We start from the raw sequence: 17818 nt of genomic DNA, 5'->3' as shown, positions 1-17818 counted from the left end.
GTTGGTGAAGTGTCTGACTCTTGATTTTGGCTCAGATAATGATCTCAGGGTTGTGAGATCTAACCCTTAGTGGGGCTCTGTGCTCAGCAGGGAGTCAGCTTAAGATTCTCTCCCATTTCCACCCCTCCCTGTGCTCATGTTCAAGCTGTACTCTCCCTCTTCGTCCTCCCTCTTCCTCCCTCCCTTCCTCCCTCCCAAATGAATAAGTCTTTAAAAAAATAAGTCAAAAGTATAATGTTAAACAACGTAGAGATTGTTCCAGTGTGCCTGAATGATGTAATCTGGATAGGATGCCTTTTGTTATTTCACTAGATTGATTGTTCTCAGACTTTTTCAGTCAGGTATTAGATTTTCTTCTTTTTGTTGTTTTTGTTTTTTGCAGATATTCATGTGATAGTTACTGGACTTTCAACATCTATTGAATGAGGAAATGTATAACAATAAAAGGCTGTTATGAATTGACTAAATTTTTATGTACAAATGTATTTTATTCACAAGAGCTAACTACTAACATTTACTGAGCACTTATTTTATATCAGATACTGGTTTATTGTTTAGATTCTAATGATTTAAAGATTAATGTGGATATCATGAGGGCTGAAGTGTCTCCTTTGTCCAATGATGTATGTGCCAGGTCTCTTTACTTGAAAGATACTTTTTTCCCCCCTTTGTAATTAATAAGTATCTTTTGGAGATAGAATTTAAAGCTCTGTAAATGTTCTGTTTCTCATTATACTTTTGCATTCCAGTTTTAGAATCCATTGCTTGAAAGAGCTAGAACTATGATGGTTGCCAAGTGGAAAATTTCTAACTCCCTATTCGTTCTATATATGTACTAATATACTTCACATACTACTGTAAGAGCTTTTCCTTCTCATTGTTTGGTTTTCAGTATAGACACCTGAGTCCTTATTTTATTCAGTGGGTTATAATTAGTTGCTGTCATGCCCCTTCAGTCGGACTCCTGTGTCCTTTTGACATGTTTCCATCATTTTTTGGGTATGTCCTTTTGGTACAAAACGTTCCCAGTCCCATTCCTAGAATCAGCCATTTCTCAATCAAGGGTCTAAGTTCCTTTTAGTGGGACATGGAATTTAGAAACCAAAATCTAGGGATTAGGAGTGTTTTTAGTTACTGGAGTGTTCTTGCTTCTCAACTCTTGTTGGTAGAGCTAAAAAAAATAGATGTATGTGTAGCATGTGTGTATGTGTGTGTGTGTATATAAATGTAACAATTCAGTAACATGACAGTGGGGAAAAAAGCAGTATTGCTAAGTTAATGTATTTATTTTATGCAGTTAAAACATGTTTATAGATACACAACTAAATATTGGAGGTCACCATTAATATTATATCCCAAATATATTTATTGTGATTTAAGAACATTCTTATTTAGATTAAATGATTTTTTTCTTATACTTGGGGTTGCAATATATTCTGACATTTATGTAGTTTTCACCAAGGAGGAGAGTATGTCTGGTTTTTAAATGTTCAGAGGAAAACTGACAGTCTTGTTTGGTGGAAATGGATGTGTATCTGAGGTTTACAGTATGTATGTATGTATATATGTATTTATCAAGGTCTGTAGTTTTAAATATTTCCATTGCAGAAGTAACAAGATATATGATGAGCCTTTTAAGAAACATATTCATGGGGTGCCTTGGTGGTTCAGTGGGTTAAAGCCTCTGCCTTCGGCTCAGGTCATGATCCCAGGGTCCTGGGATCGAGCCCCGCATCGGGCTATCTGCTCAGCAGGAAGCCTGCTTCCCCCTCCCCTTGCCTGCCTCTCTGCCTACTTGTGATCTCTGTCTGTCAAATGAATAAATCAAATCTTTCAAAAAAAAAAAACAAGAAACATATTCATGGGGTGCCTGGGTGGCTCCATTGGTTAAGTGTCTTCCTTTGGTTCAGGTTATGATCTTGGGGTCCTGGGATCAGGCCCCATGTTGGGCTCCCTCTCAGTGGGGAGCCTGTTTCTCCCTTTCCCTCTGCCCCTCTCCCCCATTTGTGCCTCTCTCTCTTAAATGAATAAATATTTTTAAAAAAAGAAACATATTCATGAGTAGAGAGGCTTCTGTATGAGGAAATTATATGGACATAGTATAATTTTCCACTGTTATTTATCAAAAAAAAGAAGCTGAAACAGATTCCATTATGTCATTGTTTTAGATAATGATCATCAATTACTGACCAGAATTTAGTTCTGTTTTCTCTTAGAAATGAAAGTACAAGCAGTCAGTCCTAATTGTTTTCTTTTCTTCTTTCTTTCTCTCTCTCTTTTTTGTTTTTGTTTTTGTTTTGAGGGGGCAGGCAGAGGAAGAGGGAGAGAGAGAATCTTAAGCAGGCTCCATGCCCAGCACTGAGCCTGATGCAGGCCTCAGTCTCACAACTCCAAAATCAGGATCTGAACTAAAACCGAGAGTTGGATGCTTAACTGACTGAGCCACCCGGGCGTCCCTTTGTTTAATTTTTTTAATGAATCTTTTCTGCTTTGATGTAACATAGGCTGAAGAAAATATTTTCATGGGGTAATAGTTTCTCATGAAATTCATGGTTATAAATGAGCCCTCAATGCTGCTTACTGGTTGACTGTGCCACTTTAGTAAATTGGCTTTGCTACAGTGTTTCTTAATCTTGTGGGAAGTATCCATCCTTTTTAAAGAATACAGCCTTGTGGTTACCAGATGCTAACAGTGCTGATGCTCACACCATGAGCACAGTATTGACTACTTAGGTGCAGAACTTTTGGGTTCAGCATGTCCAGAGTACTAGGTGCTTTAGGACTCAGTTCTTTTATCCTCAGTTTTCTGTTTGAACTGCCATGAACCTTCCATGCAGTGCTGCACTACCATTTAGCCTTCACTTTGCAAGAATATGTCATTTATATAAGTTTACCTCTGTTCTCTCATTAGTCTATGAGCGTTTAATTCAGACTTGTTTTTTGGTCATAAAATAGTCCAGATCCAGAATACAATTTTATTTATGAAAACATGATCCAGAATACAATTTTATTTATGAAAACATATTCAGAAAGCTACAGAAATAAATTATTTCTTACAAATAAGTAATAAATTATTATTACAGATAATAAATTATCTGTATCCTAACAAATGAAAAAAGACAGATACACAAAGCTCAAAGATAACAAAAACACATTACAGCAAATAGGGGAAATATAAAGACACAAATCCCTCATAATTGCAGAATCCTAACATAGATACTGTTAAAGGCCTAGAATTACTAGTCTTCTATTTTTTCTGTACATGTAAGCACTTCTAGATTTTGGGAGGATAATGTGTTCATCATTTCACATACACTTCTCTTTCCAGGCTATGTGTAGGACGGCTGTTTCAATTACCTTACCTTAGGAGTAAATTAAAAAGCAACAAATATATTCAGTAACTCTGTATGATTAGAGTGCTATAAATCTGATAAATCACATTTAGAGTACATTTGTTTAGGGAACAATAATTGCATTATATCAATTTACATTTCTCTAGTAATCAAATGTCATAAAAACATAGATTTATTTTAGAACTACTAAGTTATATAAGATCTACCTGTAAATATTTATCTTTATAATTAATAGTAAATTACAACCATTTATAAATCTGTTCATCAGTTATATAGCCCACATAATTTTAAAGGTTTCAGAGTTTTGTCTTGTCTATGTATTTATAGCAAAAGAAGATTTCATTGAAGCAGGAAACTGCCTAAAAGGATATGTTATCACTGGAATTTATTCTGAAGAAGATGTTTTAATACTGTAAGTTTATTGGTCTTCTAATTTTAGAGAGGAAGAAGTTTGCAAGATAATATATTGTTTGTCTTTACACAGTTGATGAAGGAAAATAGGTCAGCAATATAACTAAATTTTTAATTTTCTTCAAAGAAGATCTGGGAAGTACCACCTGCATATTTAGAATTTTTAGTTATTCTTTTGCTTTAGGCTAGAGTCCCCATAGGGGTGACCTTGGATTCATGCTATTTCATCTTTCCATAAAAATTTTCCTCTTTGGGTTCTCTTACCTGCAGTTTTGGTTCTTTGGAATTACCAAAGTTTTGGGAATTTTACATCTTGAGTGTCTGGGTTTTGATTTGCCACCAAGGTATGTATAAATATCAAAATTTTCTCATATTTCCACCAGTTTAGGCGATATAACTATACCTGATAGTGCCACCTAATTTTAAGTTATTGCAAACATACACTTAATCAGTGCTTTTTTTAACCACATAAGTTGCTTTATTTGTAGAGTGTGGGACTCCTGTGAACTACCAGATATTTCAGTTGGTTCAGAATGAAGGACTGAATCGAAAATTTGGAGATTAGTAATGCATACGCAATACATACAGTAATACATGTACATCACATTCTGCATTAATGGCTTATTTTCAGGTGCAAGTGGAGTTGATAAGTCCAAATAATTTGTCTTGCTTACCTCCTGACTGTAATATTCCTAATTGTGATTTCTGAGCTTACGTCTTTCATCCTGAACACTGGTGACATATGCCCCTCATGATTAATATTTCTATCCATGAAAGCAGTAACTTGTCAAGTAAATCCTGAACTCCAGATCTTTAGAAAATATGAGAACTATTCACCTGACATAAGGAAGTCACCCACTGTCTTGTACTCTGCTGTCATTGTGCATTTAGCTGTGGTCCAAGAGGTGGGCCAGTAGTTTTCAGAGCATGTTTTATTTATAACCAACTGATCACCTAAGAGAGTTTTCCAGGTAATTTGAAGACTGGACCCTCTACTAATGTTTATGTATTATAACATCTATACTTTGTTTTATCATCAACTGAGATTTTACATGATATATATGTGACTACCTCACTGGTCATTTCACACCAAGCATTTTTTTTTTTTTCTATTTAATTTAGTGATTCCCCTCTTTTGTTAGCAAAAGTAGTGATAAGAAGTGGCAGATTGGGGTTTGGTTACAGTGGAGAGAGCATAGACTTTGTATGAGGGGCACCTCAATTTGAAGCCTAGCTGTGCCATTTATCACTCTGAGTCCTGGTGTCCTCTATCAAATGCAGGTAATAGTGGTCTCATGTAGGGCTGTTCTGAGGGTTAAATGAAAACTAGAGGTGCCTGAAAGAGTGCTTGGAAAATAGTAGGTTTCTAGTAAATGCTTGTCTCCTGCTCAGCAGTATGGTGAGCCGTCCAGAAAGGTCGATAACCATGCAGCATGTTCCTAATCCTGTTTAGACATTTTCTTGATGGGTAAGTTGTCTAGAGAAAAAAAAATCTGGCTAGGCTTTTATCTGTTGCTTTCTTTTAATCTAGGTTGTCAAGGCTCCTGAACTTCCTCAGATAGCCTCATACAGAAGAGAAGTTTGCCAGGAAATCGAGTTCATTTTTTTCTTTAGTAGTAGGGCTTCCCCATTTGCTACTTCCCACTCTGACCTCCCGGACTAATTGTTTATGTTTTTGATGACTTGCTCTATTTTATTGGAAATCTTAATACTACATTTCTCCATAGGTCAAATAAATATGCTGCAACCCTTCCAGCCCTACTGCTGGCCAGACACAAAGAAGGCAAAACAGAGAGCATTCCATTAGCTAACTCCCCTCCACAAGACATAGTTCAAATAATAACAAATGCATTACTGGAAACATTTGTGAGTATATTTTATAATACGAATGTTATTTAAAATAGGAAAATCTAGACCAGTTAAAAATAGTCTGTTTTAATACATCATTTTCCAGCCTTTGTTGGCACAGGGCATGATGTCTTGTGAGCTGAAGATTCATTGGGTTGCTGTTTTAGTCTTCACTCATTATGCACACAGCTTCTGTAGTCCACTGCCGGAAGTTGACATGTCTTTGGATTATTTTTACTGCCAAGACTAGTGTAGCTGATGACCAGTTGAAGGAAGTACTTAAAACTAGGCTGAAACTTGGTGCATATATAAAGCACGTGGATTCTGGAGAGTCATTCTACCCAGCTTCAGATCCTTGTTTGATTCCTTGCTGGCTCTTTCTTAACTTCTCTCTGCCTCACTTGCCACGGGTGTAAAATGCAGGTGGTCGTAGCACCTGCTGCAGAGACTTAATTGTGAAGACTAAGTGAGACAGGTATATGGTGTTGTGTGTCATATTTGGACCCTGATGAGCATTCAACAACTGTTAGCTAGTATTCTTACTTACACAGTTTTGAACAAAATAGTATCTTATGAAAAGCCTTTTCCACTGCTTCCTTTGAAAATAGTGAATTCAAGGGCAGAACAGTTGTAACCTACATTTCTCAGTTTCCGTTGTTTTTGTATTTATATTAAACATAGCTGGAATATTGTAAATATATACTTTTCTGCATTTCTTTTTTTTAAATTTTTCAAAGATTTATTTATTTGACAGAGAGAGATCACACACAAGTAGGCAGAGAGGCAGGCAGAGAGAGAGGAGGAAACAGGCTTCCTGCTGAGCAGAGAGCCTGATGCAGAACTCAATCCCGGGACCCCAAGATCATGACCTGAGCCGAAGGCAGAGGCTTAACCCACTGAGCCACCCAGGCGCCCTGCTTTTCTGCATTTCTAAAGTGACATAAGAAGCATTACTATCAGCAATAAATACTGAATGTATATCCTCCTGTTATGTTTTTTTGCCATGATGATCTAAATAGCATTATATTTTAGGCTCAGATTAATAGCTGTAGTCTTTATTAAATCTTTTTGTGATCTTGGTTCTGTTCCCTCCCTTCTTCCCATTAAAGTTACAGGTTATAATTAATCAAATCATTAATATTTTCAGGATGTAGGTTTCCAAATTATTAAGGTGACATTTTTGTATTTAATGACCTGTTATTAAATGAATATTTCCTTAGCCATATACATAGTGTAATATTTTTGGAATTATTATAAGCCTTTGCCTTCTTTCTTCCAGATAATACAGAGAACTGTTAAGAGAAGAAAATTGGAATCAACCATAACCTCCTTGACGAAATTTAAATTGGGGTGCCTGGGTGGCTCAGTGGGTTATAGCCTCCGCCTTCAGCTCAGGTCATGATCCCAGAGTCCTGGGATCGAGCCCTGCATCGGGCTCTCTGCTCAGCGGCAAGCCTGCTTCTTCCTCTCTCTCTGCCTGTCTCTCTGCCTACTTGAAATCTCTGTCTATCAAATAAATAAATAAAAATCTTAAAAAAAAAAAGTAAATGGAAGAAATATTTTCCCAAACTTAAAAAAAAATTCCATGTGTATCTATGATTTTCTTTTTATATTAAGGGCTATATCCACCAAGAAATGAAGATTTACATACTGTTTTTTTTTAAATATCTATAATATTCTGAAAAAAACTCAGCATTTTTTTTCCCCCTAAAAATTGCATGTTAGATACAATGAGAGTTTTGTTTGTCATATGTTTGCAGTCTGATCTGGTCCAGATTTTAGCATAAGAAATCATTAGAAGTGTTCCATCCTTGTAAAACAGGGAACTCTTATCTTCAAGTTAGCTTTATTTTGGAAATAACTCATTAAGATAAAGTGAGCTTAAATGAAAAGCTCTTATCACTAGTCAAGTCAGTATAGCAAAATCTCCACTTAAAATATGTTTGAATTCCATTTTACAAACTAAAATTGCATGAGTGATTTGGACGTTATTTTCTATTTTATGTCTCATCTTTCTACATGTTTTTTCTTTCTTTTTTTTTCAACAGCCAGAGATCACTGTGGAAAATCTTCCCATTTATTTAAGACTTCAGAAACCATTACTTATTTTATTCAGTGAGGGCAGCATAAATCCTCAGTATAAAAAAGCAGTATTGACGCTGGCAAAAGATAAACACTTGGATTCACTTACCCCCTGCTGGTTAAATCTGTAAGTATATTCTTATTTTTTAATATGTAAAAGGTAAGAAACTATAATGCTTACATTTTTTAAAAAGATTTTTATTTATTTATTTGACAGAGACAAAGAGACAGCGAGAGAGGGAACACAAGCAGAGGGAGTGGGAGAGGGAGAAGCAGGCTCTCCGCTGAGCGAGGAGCCTGATGGGGAACTCGGTCCTAGGACCCTGGGATCATGACCTGAGCCAAAGGCAGACACTTAACTGACTGAACCATCCAGGCGCCACATACATTTTCTTTAGGAAATGAAACTCTCTAATTCTATCTTTGGAGTTAATATAATGGGACCGGTGTATGAGTTATGATATTTTAGTAACTAAACTTCCTCATATGGTCTAAGATGACCTTATTTTGGATTAAATTGTTTTACAATAAATTTTTTATTTTGTTGAATGTTATTTTTTGCAGGTGTATATAGGTATACTTGACAATATTGTAAGATATTTAAAGTGTACATCATGGTGATTTGATACACGTATACATTGTGGAAGGATTCCTCCATATAAATTAACATATTAATTACCTTGCATTATATATATATGGTGGGGGAGGGAATAAGAACATTTAAGTTCTCAGCATTTTTCAGTTATATAGTGTTCACAACTATAGTCACCATGTTATATACAGTAGATCTTCAGAACTTACTTATTCATGTTACAGCTGAAAGTTTGTTTCCTTTTCCCAACCTCTTCCTATTTCCCCCAACCCTGAGTTCCGGGCAACCACTTTTCTACTCTGGTTCTGTGAGTTTGACTTGCTAATTTTTCACGTAAGTGATTCCATGCAGTATTTGTCTTTCTCTCTCTGACTTGTTTCACTTGGCATAATGTCCTCAGAGTCCATCCATGTTGTAGGAAATAGCAGGATTTTCTTCTTTCTCATGACTGATTAATATTCTGTTGTATCTGTACCACATCTTCATTCATCTTTTGACAGACACTTAGGTTGTTTCCCTATCTTGGCTGTTACAAATAATGCTGCAATAAACATGGGAGTGCATGTATTTCTTCACTATCTTGTTTTCATCTTCTTTGGATAAATACCCAGAAGTAGGATTGCTCAGATGGTAGTTCTATTTCAGTTTTTTGAGGAACCACCTTGCTGTTTTCCATAGTGGCTGTACCAATTTATGTTCTCCAACAGTGTACAAGGGTTACCTTTTCTTTACACTTGTTATCTTTTGTTTTTTTTGATACTAGCCGTTTTAACAGGGTTGAGGTGGTATCTCATTGTGGTTTTGGTTTGCATTCCCTAATTTCCCTAATTAGTGATGTTGAGCATCTTTTCAGACATACAGACAATGGCCATCTGTATGTCTTCTTTGGGAAAATGTCTATTTAGATCCTCTGCCCATTTTTTAATTGGATTGTTTGTGTTCTTTGGTGTTACACGAGTTCCTTAGTTATTTTAGATATAAACCCCTTATCAGATAGATGATTTGCAAATATTTTCTCTCATTCCAAAGGTCGCCTTTTCATTTAGTTGATGGTTTCCTTTGCTATGCAGAAGCTTTTTAATTTGATGTGGTCCACTTAATTTATTTTTACTTATGTTTCCTTTTTGTGTCATACAAATTTTAAAAAGCAGTAATTTTTCTGATTTTAAAAGTAATTGATGTCCACTGAAGTAGATACAGAAAAATAAACATTGTGATATTTTGGCATTTTTCTTTAGTTCCTTTTCCTGTACTTTTATATTTTTAAAATGCAACATAATATGTTACAGATAATTTTCAGTGCATTTGCCAGCAATATTTTCTGTTATGTTTTCTAGATGTATGGCTTGTGTTCCATTTAATGTCTGTGAACACAGTTCACATAAATACACACTGTTTGTTGTTCAAATTCATCAAATGAAAAGACATTTATTACAAGAATGGGGCAATGTACATTTTTTTTTTCTGTGAAGAGATCACCAACAGTACAACATACTGCTTAAGACAAAAATTTCCCAGGGCTTTGTAGATATCTCAGAGTAAAACAATATTTTCCATGATTTGGAATGTGCTGTTTTAGGAAACCTAGGTATCTTAAAAGTTGTGGTTTTTGTGTATGGCCAGAACTTTTAAAAAAAAGTTTTAAATTTGAAATTAACCCTTTTATTCCTGAGGAAAAACAACTTTATTTGGAGAAGTATTTATTATAAATATCTTACTATTTTATAGTTTGTAACCATTTAATTTTTAAGTTGATAAGTGATCTGATACTTGGCTCAACTTTGGGAGGAACCTATTGATTGATCCTTTGGGAGGAACCCCAATTGGCAAATCTTTGACCTATGACTGGTTTTCATGAAAATAGTTACTGACTACCTTTGTTTTTTTTCTCCTAAGAGAAACACAATGCCCATGTTAAAAGAAACTCATTTCTGAGTTTCTAACTGAATCTGATTACTGATAACATAGTTATAGACCTCTGGGATTTTAGAATATCTTTTTATAAAATAAACTTAATGATATGATACTATATTTAAAGTTTAATGTTTTACAGCCTGTTTTCATAATTTTGTTATAGAAAGAAATACTAATGGATTCAATTGCTCTCTTTTGCAGAAAGAATACTCCTGCAGGACGAGGAATCTTACAGGCATATTTTGACGCTCTGCCTCCCCTTCCTCTTCTAGTTGTGGTCAATCTGCACTCAGGTGGCCAAGTATTTGCATTTCCATCAGACCAGGCTATCACAGAACAAAACCTTTTATTGTGGCTGAAGAAACTAGAAGCAGGACTTGAGAGTCATATAAGTAAGTTTTCCGTTTTAATACACAGTTCTCTGTTTTCATAGATTTTTAGACTTGAATTATAGCTAATATATGCTAGAATGAGTTGAATTGTAATGTTTGTAAGTATCTTAAATATTAATATGTTATAGCATTGTCCATGGAGCAATCTTCTTTGTGGTATTTATTACCCCCAGAAAATAAGTTCCATTCCATTCCATTTTATTAAATTTAATGATAGTAATAACAAACGTTTACTGAATACTGAACAGGTGTCTAGCACAATGCTAAGTGATTCACATGTGTTAACTCATTTAATTCTCCTAAGAGTCATAGGAAGTATTGCTACCTGTAGAAGACTTAGGTAACTAGTTCAAAGTTAAATAATTAAACAGTAAATGAGGAACTTTTTTAAATTTATTTTTATTTTTTATTTTTTATAAACATATATTTTTATCCCCAGGGGTACAGGTCTGTGAATCGCCAGGTTTACACACTTCACAGCACTCACCATAGCACATACCCTCCCCAATGTCCATAACCCCACCCCCTTCACCCAACCCCCCTCCCCCCAGCAACCCTCAGTTTGTTTTGTGAGATTAAGAGTCACTTATGGTTTGTCTCCCTCCCAATCCCATCTTGTTTCATTTATTCTTCTCCTACCCCCTTAACCCCCCATGTTGCATCTCCACTTCCTCATATCAGGGAGATCATATGATAGTTGTCTTTCTCCGATTGACTTATTTCGCTAAGCATGATACCCTCTAGTTCCATCCACGTCGTCGCAAATGGCAAGATTTCATTTCTTTTGATGGCTGCATAGTATTCCATTGTGTATATATACCACATCTTCTTTATCCATTCGTCTGTTGATGGACATCTAGGTTCTTTCCATAGTTTGGCTATTGTAGACATTGCTGCTATAAACATTCGGGTGCACGTGCCCCTTCGGATCACTACGTTTGTATCTTTAGGGTAAATACCCAGTAGTGCAATTGCTGGGTCATAGGGTAGTTCTATTTTCAACATTTTGAGGAACCTCCATGCTGTTTTCCAGAGTGGTTGCACCAGCTTGCATTCCCACCAACAGTGTTGGAGGGTTCCCCTTTCTCCGCATCCTTGCCAGCATCTGTCATTTCCTGACTTGTTAATTTTAGCCATTCTGACTGTTGTGAGCTGATTTCTCATTGTGGTTTTGATTTGTATTTCCCTGATGCCGAGTGGAGCACTTTTTCATGTGTCTGTTGGCCATCTGGATGTCTTCTTTGCAGAAATGTCTGTTCATGTCTTCTGCCCATTTCTTGATTGGATTATTTGTTCTTGGGGTGTTGAGTTTGCTAAGTTCTTTATAGATTTTGGACACTAGCCCTTTATCTGATATGTCGTTTGCAAATATCTTCTCCCATTCTGTCAGTTGTCTTTTGGTTTTGTTAACTGTTTCCTTTGCTGTGCAAAAGCTTTTGATCTTGATAAAATCCCAATAGTTCATTTTTGCCCTTGCTTCCCTTGCCTTTGGCGATCTTCCTAGGAAGATGTTGCTGCGGCTGAGGTTGAAGAGGTTGCTGCCTGTGTTCTCCTCAAGGATTTTGATGGATTCCTTTCTGACATTGAGATCCTTCATCCATTTTGAGTCTATTTTCGTGTGTGGTGTAAGGAAATTGTCCAATTTCATTTTTCTGCATGTGGCTGTCCAATTTTCCCAACACCATTTATTGAAGAGGCTGTCTTTTTTCCATTGGACATTCTTTCCTGCTTTGCCAAAGATTAGTTGACCATAGAGTTGAGGGTCTATTTCTGGGCTCTCTATTCTGTTCCATTGATCTATGTGTCTGTTTTTGTGCCAGTACCATACTGTCTTGATGATGACAGCTTTGTAATAGAGCTTGAAGTCTGGAATTGTGATGCCACCAACTTTGGCTTTCTTTTTCAATATTCCTTTGGCTATTCGAGGTCTTTTCTGGTTCCATATAAATTTTAGGATTATTTGTTCCATTTCTTTGAAAAAAAAATGGATGGTATTTTGATAGGAATTGCATTAAATGTGTAGATTGCTTTAGGTAGCATAGACATTTTCACAATATTTATTCTTCCAATCCAGGAGCATGGAACATTTTTCCATTTCTTTGTGTCTTCCTCAATTTCTTTCATGAGTACTTTATAGTTTTCTGAGTATAGATTCTTAGCCTTTTTGGTTAGGTTTATTCCTAGGTATCTTATAGTTTTGGGTGCAATTGTAAGTGGGATTGATTCCTTAATTTCTCTTTCTTCTGTCTTGTTGTTGGTGTAGAGGAATGCAACTGATTTCTGTGCATTGATTTTATATCCTGACACTTTACTGAATTCCTGTACAAGTTCTAGCAGTTTTGGAGTGGAGTCTTTTGGGTTTTCCACATATAGTATCATATCATCTGCGAAGAGTGATAGTTTGACTTCTTCTTTGCCAATTTGGATGCCTTTAATTTCCTTTTGTTGTCTGATTGCTGAGGCTAGGACTTCTAGTACTATGTTGAATAGCAGTGGTGATAATGGATATCCCTGTCGTGTTCCTGACCTTAGCAGAAAAGCTTTCAGTTTTTCTCCATTGAGAATGATATTTGCGGTGGGTTTTTCATAGATGGCTTTGATAATATTGAGGTATGTGCCCAAATGAGGAACTTTTGATTCCAACCTGTATCTCTTACTCAGAGCCAGAATTTTGAACCATAAGAAAATAGATCTTGGTCAGTTTATGATGCTGCCTTATGATATGTGATAGTCTCTACTTTTCTAAAACATATATGAATTTATATCTGTGGTATAGATGTATATGTTGATTTATGTACAATTGTGGTTAACGGATCTGTTGCTATAATTTAAATAAGATGTAATGGACTAGATCATTAGTCTATTAAGGAAATGGTATGAAATTTGATGTAATGAAAAACCTCCTAAGGTACTACCCAAAGATTTTGTTATTGGATATCAGTTGAACTATATTATATTTTGACATTGTTCTATGATGGAGTCCTGAAATAGGGGATGTGTGTATATAAATATGTATGTATATGTATACACATACATTTCTTGTGTACAAATTCCAATTCACTGTTATATTGTTTCTCAGCCAGCTGGCACAGTGTGAATCTACCATTATGTATATTTGTGTATATTTAATCAGATACCTAATTTAATTGTCAGTCATTGCAGCACACCTGTTCTTCCCAGGTGGTCTGCTTCATTTCTGTTAAGTTAGGCAGTTTTAATTATGTTTAACTTGCCTATGGGTGATGTTTTTATAGTCAAATATAACTCACATACCATAAAGTTCATCCTTTTAAAGTGTACAACTCAGTAGTTTTAGTATATTTACAAGGTCATGCAACCATTATCACTATTGAATTCCAGAACATTTCATCACCCCAAAAAAGAAACCCCCTACCCATTAGCAGTCACTCTGTCTTCTCCTTCCCTCCACTCCCTGGCAATATTCTGTCTCTGTATTTGCCTCTTCTGGACAATTTATATAAATGGAATCATAGAATATGTGGCCTTTGGATCTGGCTTTTTCCCTTAGTATAAGTTTTCAAGGATCATTGATGTTATTAACATGAATCAATAGTTCATTCCTTTTTATGGATGAATATTTCATTGTATTGGTATACCATATTTATTTAGTCACCAGTTGGACATTTGGGTTTCACCACTTTTTGGCTATTATGAATAGTGCTGCTGTGAACATTCCTGTACATATTTTTGTATCTGTCCTTATGCCAGTACCACACTGTCTTGCTATGGCTTTATAGTTGGTTTTAAATTGGGAAATTTGATCCTCCAACTTTGTTCTTTATTTCCAAGATGATTCTGGCTATTCTGGGTGGTCTTAGATGGCATTATTAGGTTTTAATTTTAATATTTTCCCAGGAAATGTGAAAAATTAAGTAACCATATTGTTTAAGTTATAATCTGGAAGAAGGTCTTTCTGTGTTATCACTCTGACTCACTCATTCTGGTCACATGGTATAGGGATCCTTTCAGTTGTAGGTTTTGAACTCTTCAAACACTCTGTGCTCACTTCTCTATCTCATTGCTATTTTATAGACTCAAATGAGGTGTTGTCATTTTGTAGTTTTGGTGTGATAATTGAAGGAGAGAGAAAGACTTTTCCAGACAAACAAAAGTTAAAGGAGCTCATCATCAGTAAGCCAGCCTTGCAAGAAATGTTAAAGAAAATTATTTAAGTGTAAAAGAAAAGGCCATAACCAGAAGAAAATTATGAAAGAAAAAACTCACTGTTAAAAGCAAACAAAGATAGTGGATCAGTCACTTATAACTAGCATGAATATTAAAAGACAAATGTAGTAACATCAGTCATCTCTAAAATAATTGACACACAGAATAAAAAGATGTAAAATATGACACCAGAAACATAAAACTGGGGTGTGGGGGAAATAGTAAAAATGTAGTGCTTTTAGAATGTTTTGAAACTTAAGTGACCATAAACTTAAAATGGACTGCTATATATGTAGTGTGTTATATGTGAACCTCATGGTAACCACAAACCAAAACTCTATAATAGATACTCAAAAAATAAAGAGAAAGGAATCCAAACATAACGTTAAAGAAAGTCATCAAATCACAAGGGAAGAGGACAAGAGAAGGAACAGAGAACTACAAAAGCAGCCAGAAAACCATTAATAAAATTGCAATAAGTACACACTTGTCAATAATTACCTTATTTTTTTTACCTTATTATTTTTAAAGATTTTATTTATTTATTTGTCAGAGAGAGAGAACACAAGGCAGGCAGAGGGAGAAGCTGGCTCCCCACCGAGCAAGGAGCCCAATGCAGGACTCGATTCCAGGACCCTGGGATCATGACTTGAGTCTAAAGCAGTCACTTAACTAATGGAGCCACTCAGGTGTCCCTAAAGATTTTATTTTTAAGTGATTTCCACATCCAACATGGGGCTCAAACTCACAACCCCAAGATCAAGAGTTGCATGCTCTACTGATTGAGTCAGCTAGGCACCCCTCAATAATTACTTTAAGTGGGCTAAATGCTCCAATCAAAAGACACAGAGTGACTAAATAGATGAAAAAACAAGACCCAATAAGTGCTTCCTACAAGAAACTCACTTCAGACTTAAAGATACACATAGACTGAAAGTGAAAGGATGAGAAAAGATATTTCATGCAAATGGAAATGAAAGCTGGGTGAATAATATTTATGTCAGGCAATATAAATATTAAAACAGACTATAATGAGGGACAGTGAAGGGCATAACAATAATAAAGGGATCAATCCAACAAGAAGATAAAACAGTTGTAATTATCTAGGCACCCAGTATAGGAGCACCTAATTATATAAAGCAAATATTAACAGACATAAAGGGAGGGGCACCTGGGTGGCTCAGTTGGTTAAGTATCTGCCTTTGGCTCAGGTCATGATCCTGGAGTTCTGGGATCGAGCCCCGTGTCCAGCTCCCTGCTCAGTGGGAGGATCTGCTTCTCCCTCTGCCCCTCCCCCTCCCTCTCCACTTGTGTTCTGTCTCTCACTTTTTCCCTCCCTCATATAAATAAAATCTTAAAAAAAAAAAAGACATAAAGGGAGAAATTGACAGTAATACAATACTGATAGGGGACTTTAACACCCCAGTTATGTCAATGGATAGAGAACACCCAAACTGAACATAGGGAAAATAGTGGCTTTGAATGACATACTAGATCAAATGGACTTAACATTATATAGAACATTTCATCCAAAAACAGCAGAGTACACATTCTTTACAAGTACACATGAAACATTCTCTGGGGTAGATCACAGGTTAGGCCACAAAACAAGTCTCAATAAATTCAAAGAGACTGAAATCATATCATGCATTTTTCCCCCACCACAATGGTATGGGACTAGAAATTAATTAGAAGAAGAAAAAGGCTGGAGAAAAAAACCCATAAACACATAGAGGTTAAACAGCATGTCATTAAACAACCAATGGGTAAACAAATCAAAGAGGAGATTAAAAAAAAATACTTACAGGCAAATGAAAATAGAAGCACAAAAGTTCAAAATCTTTGGGAGGCAGGCTGCAAAAACATTTCTAAGAGGGCAGGCTATAGCAATATAGGCCTCCATCAAGAAACAAGAAAAATCTCAAACGATCCAACCTTATACTTAAGAGAACTAGAAAAAGAACAAAGCCTAGAGTTGTAGAAGGAAGGACATAATAAAGATTAGAATGGAAATAAATGATTGGAAACTAAAAAATGAGAAAAGATCAATGAAACTAAGATTTGGTTCTTTAAAAAGACAAACAAAATTGATAGACCTTTATCCAGACTCAATCAGGAAAGAGGACTCAAATATACTCAGAAGTGAAAGGGAAGTTGTAACCAACATCACAGAAATACAAAGGATTGTAAGAGACTACCATGAAAAATTATATGATAAAAAATTGTGCAACCTAGAAGAAATGGATACATTCCTAGAAATTTCCAAACTTCCAAAACTATCAGGAAAAAATAGAAAATGTGAATAAACCAATTACTCTTACCAAAAATGAATAATCAAAAAACTTCCAACAAGCAAAAGTCCTAGACCAGAAGGCTTCACAGGTGAATTCTATTCTACCAAACATTTATTTATTTATTTATTAAAAAAATTTTTTTAAAGATTTTATTTATTTATTTGACAGAGAGATAGATCACAAGTAGGCAGAGAGGCAGACAGAGAGAGATGGAGAAACAGGCTCCCCGCTGAGCAGAGAGCCTGATGCAGGGCTCGATCCCAGGACCCTGAGATCATGACCTGAGCTGAAGGCAGAGGCTTAACCCACTGAGGTACCCAGTGCCCCTCTACCAAACATTTAAAGAAGAATTAATACGTATCCTTTTCAAACTATTCCAAAAAGTACAAGAGGAAAGAATTCTTCCATTTATTCTACAAGGCCATCATTACCCTGATACCCAAACCAGGCAAAGATACTACCAAAGAAGAAGGTAGGGGAAGGGATGGAAGGGAGGAGGAGGTGGAAGAGAGGAGGAAGAGGAGGGAGGAAGGAGAAGAAGAAATTACAGACCACTATCCCTGATGAACATAGATGCAAAGATTGTTTTTTTTTTTTCAGATTTATTTTTATATTAGAGAAAGAGCATTGGGGGAGGGGCAGAGGGAGAAGAAGAGAGAGTCTTTTTTTTTTTTTTTTTTTAAGATTTTATTTATTTATTTGTCAGAGAGAGAGAGAGAGAGAGAGAGATCACAAGTAGGCAGAGAG

At 35.8% G+C, this 17818-nt stretch overlaps 1 protein-coding gene across 3 annotated transcripts in view; it reads left to right on the top strand.

Moving 5' to 3' along the window:
• The window catches only part of LOC111140203 (thioredoxin domain containing 16), a 108427-nt gene that overhangs the window by 78584 nt on the left and 12025 nt on the right, over positions 1-17818 (top strand). For all 3 annotated transcript variants that reach the window (XM_022492552.1, XM_022492547.1, XM_022492541.1), the window contains exons 17-20: positions 3681-3765; positions 5492-5630; positions 7661-7821; positions 10402-10592. In XM_022492552.1, the coding sequence (XP_022348260.1) occupies positions 3681-3765; positions 5492-5630; positions 7661-7821; positions 10402-10592 (576 nt within the window). The remainder of the gene's footprint in view (positions 1-3680; positions 3766-5491; positions 5631-7660; positions 7822-10401; positions 10593-17818) is intronic.

This window comes from Enhydra lutris, unplaced genomic scaffold (assembly GCF_002288905.1).
Source record: "Enhydra lutris kenyoni isolate GAN:26980312 unplaced genomic scaffold, ASM228890v2 scaffoldscaffold4, whole genome shotgun sequence".
In the NCBI taxonomy this organism is placed as follows: Eukaryota; Metazoa; Chordata; class Mammalia; order Carnivora; family Mustelidae; genus Enhydra; species Enhydra lutris.
Note: the sequence above shows the minus strand (reverse complement) of the source record. Positions and strands in the feature narration are given on the sequence as shown.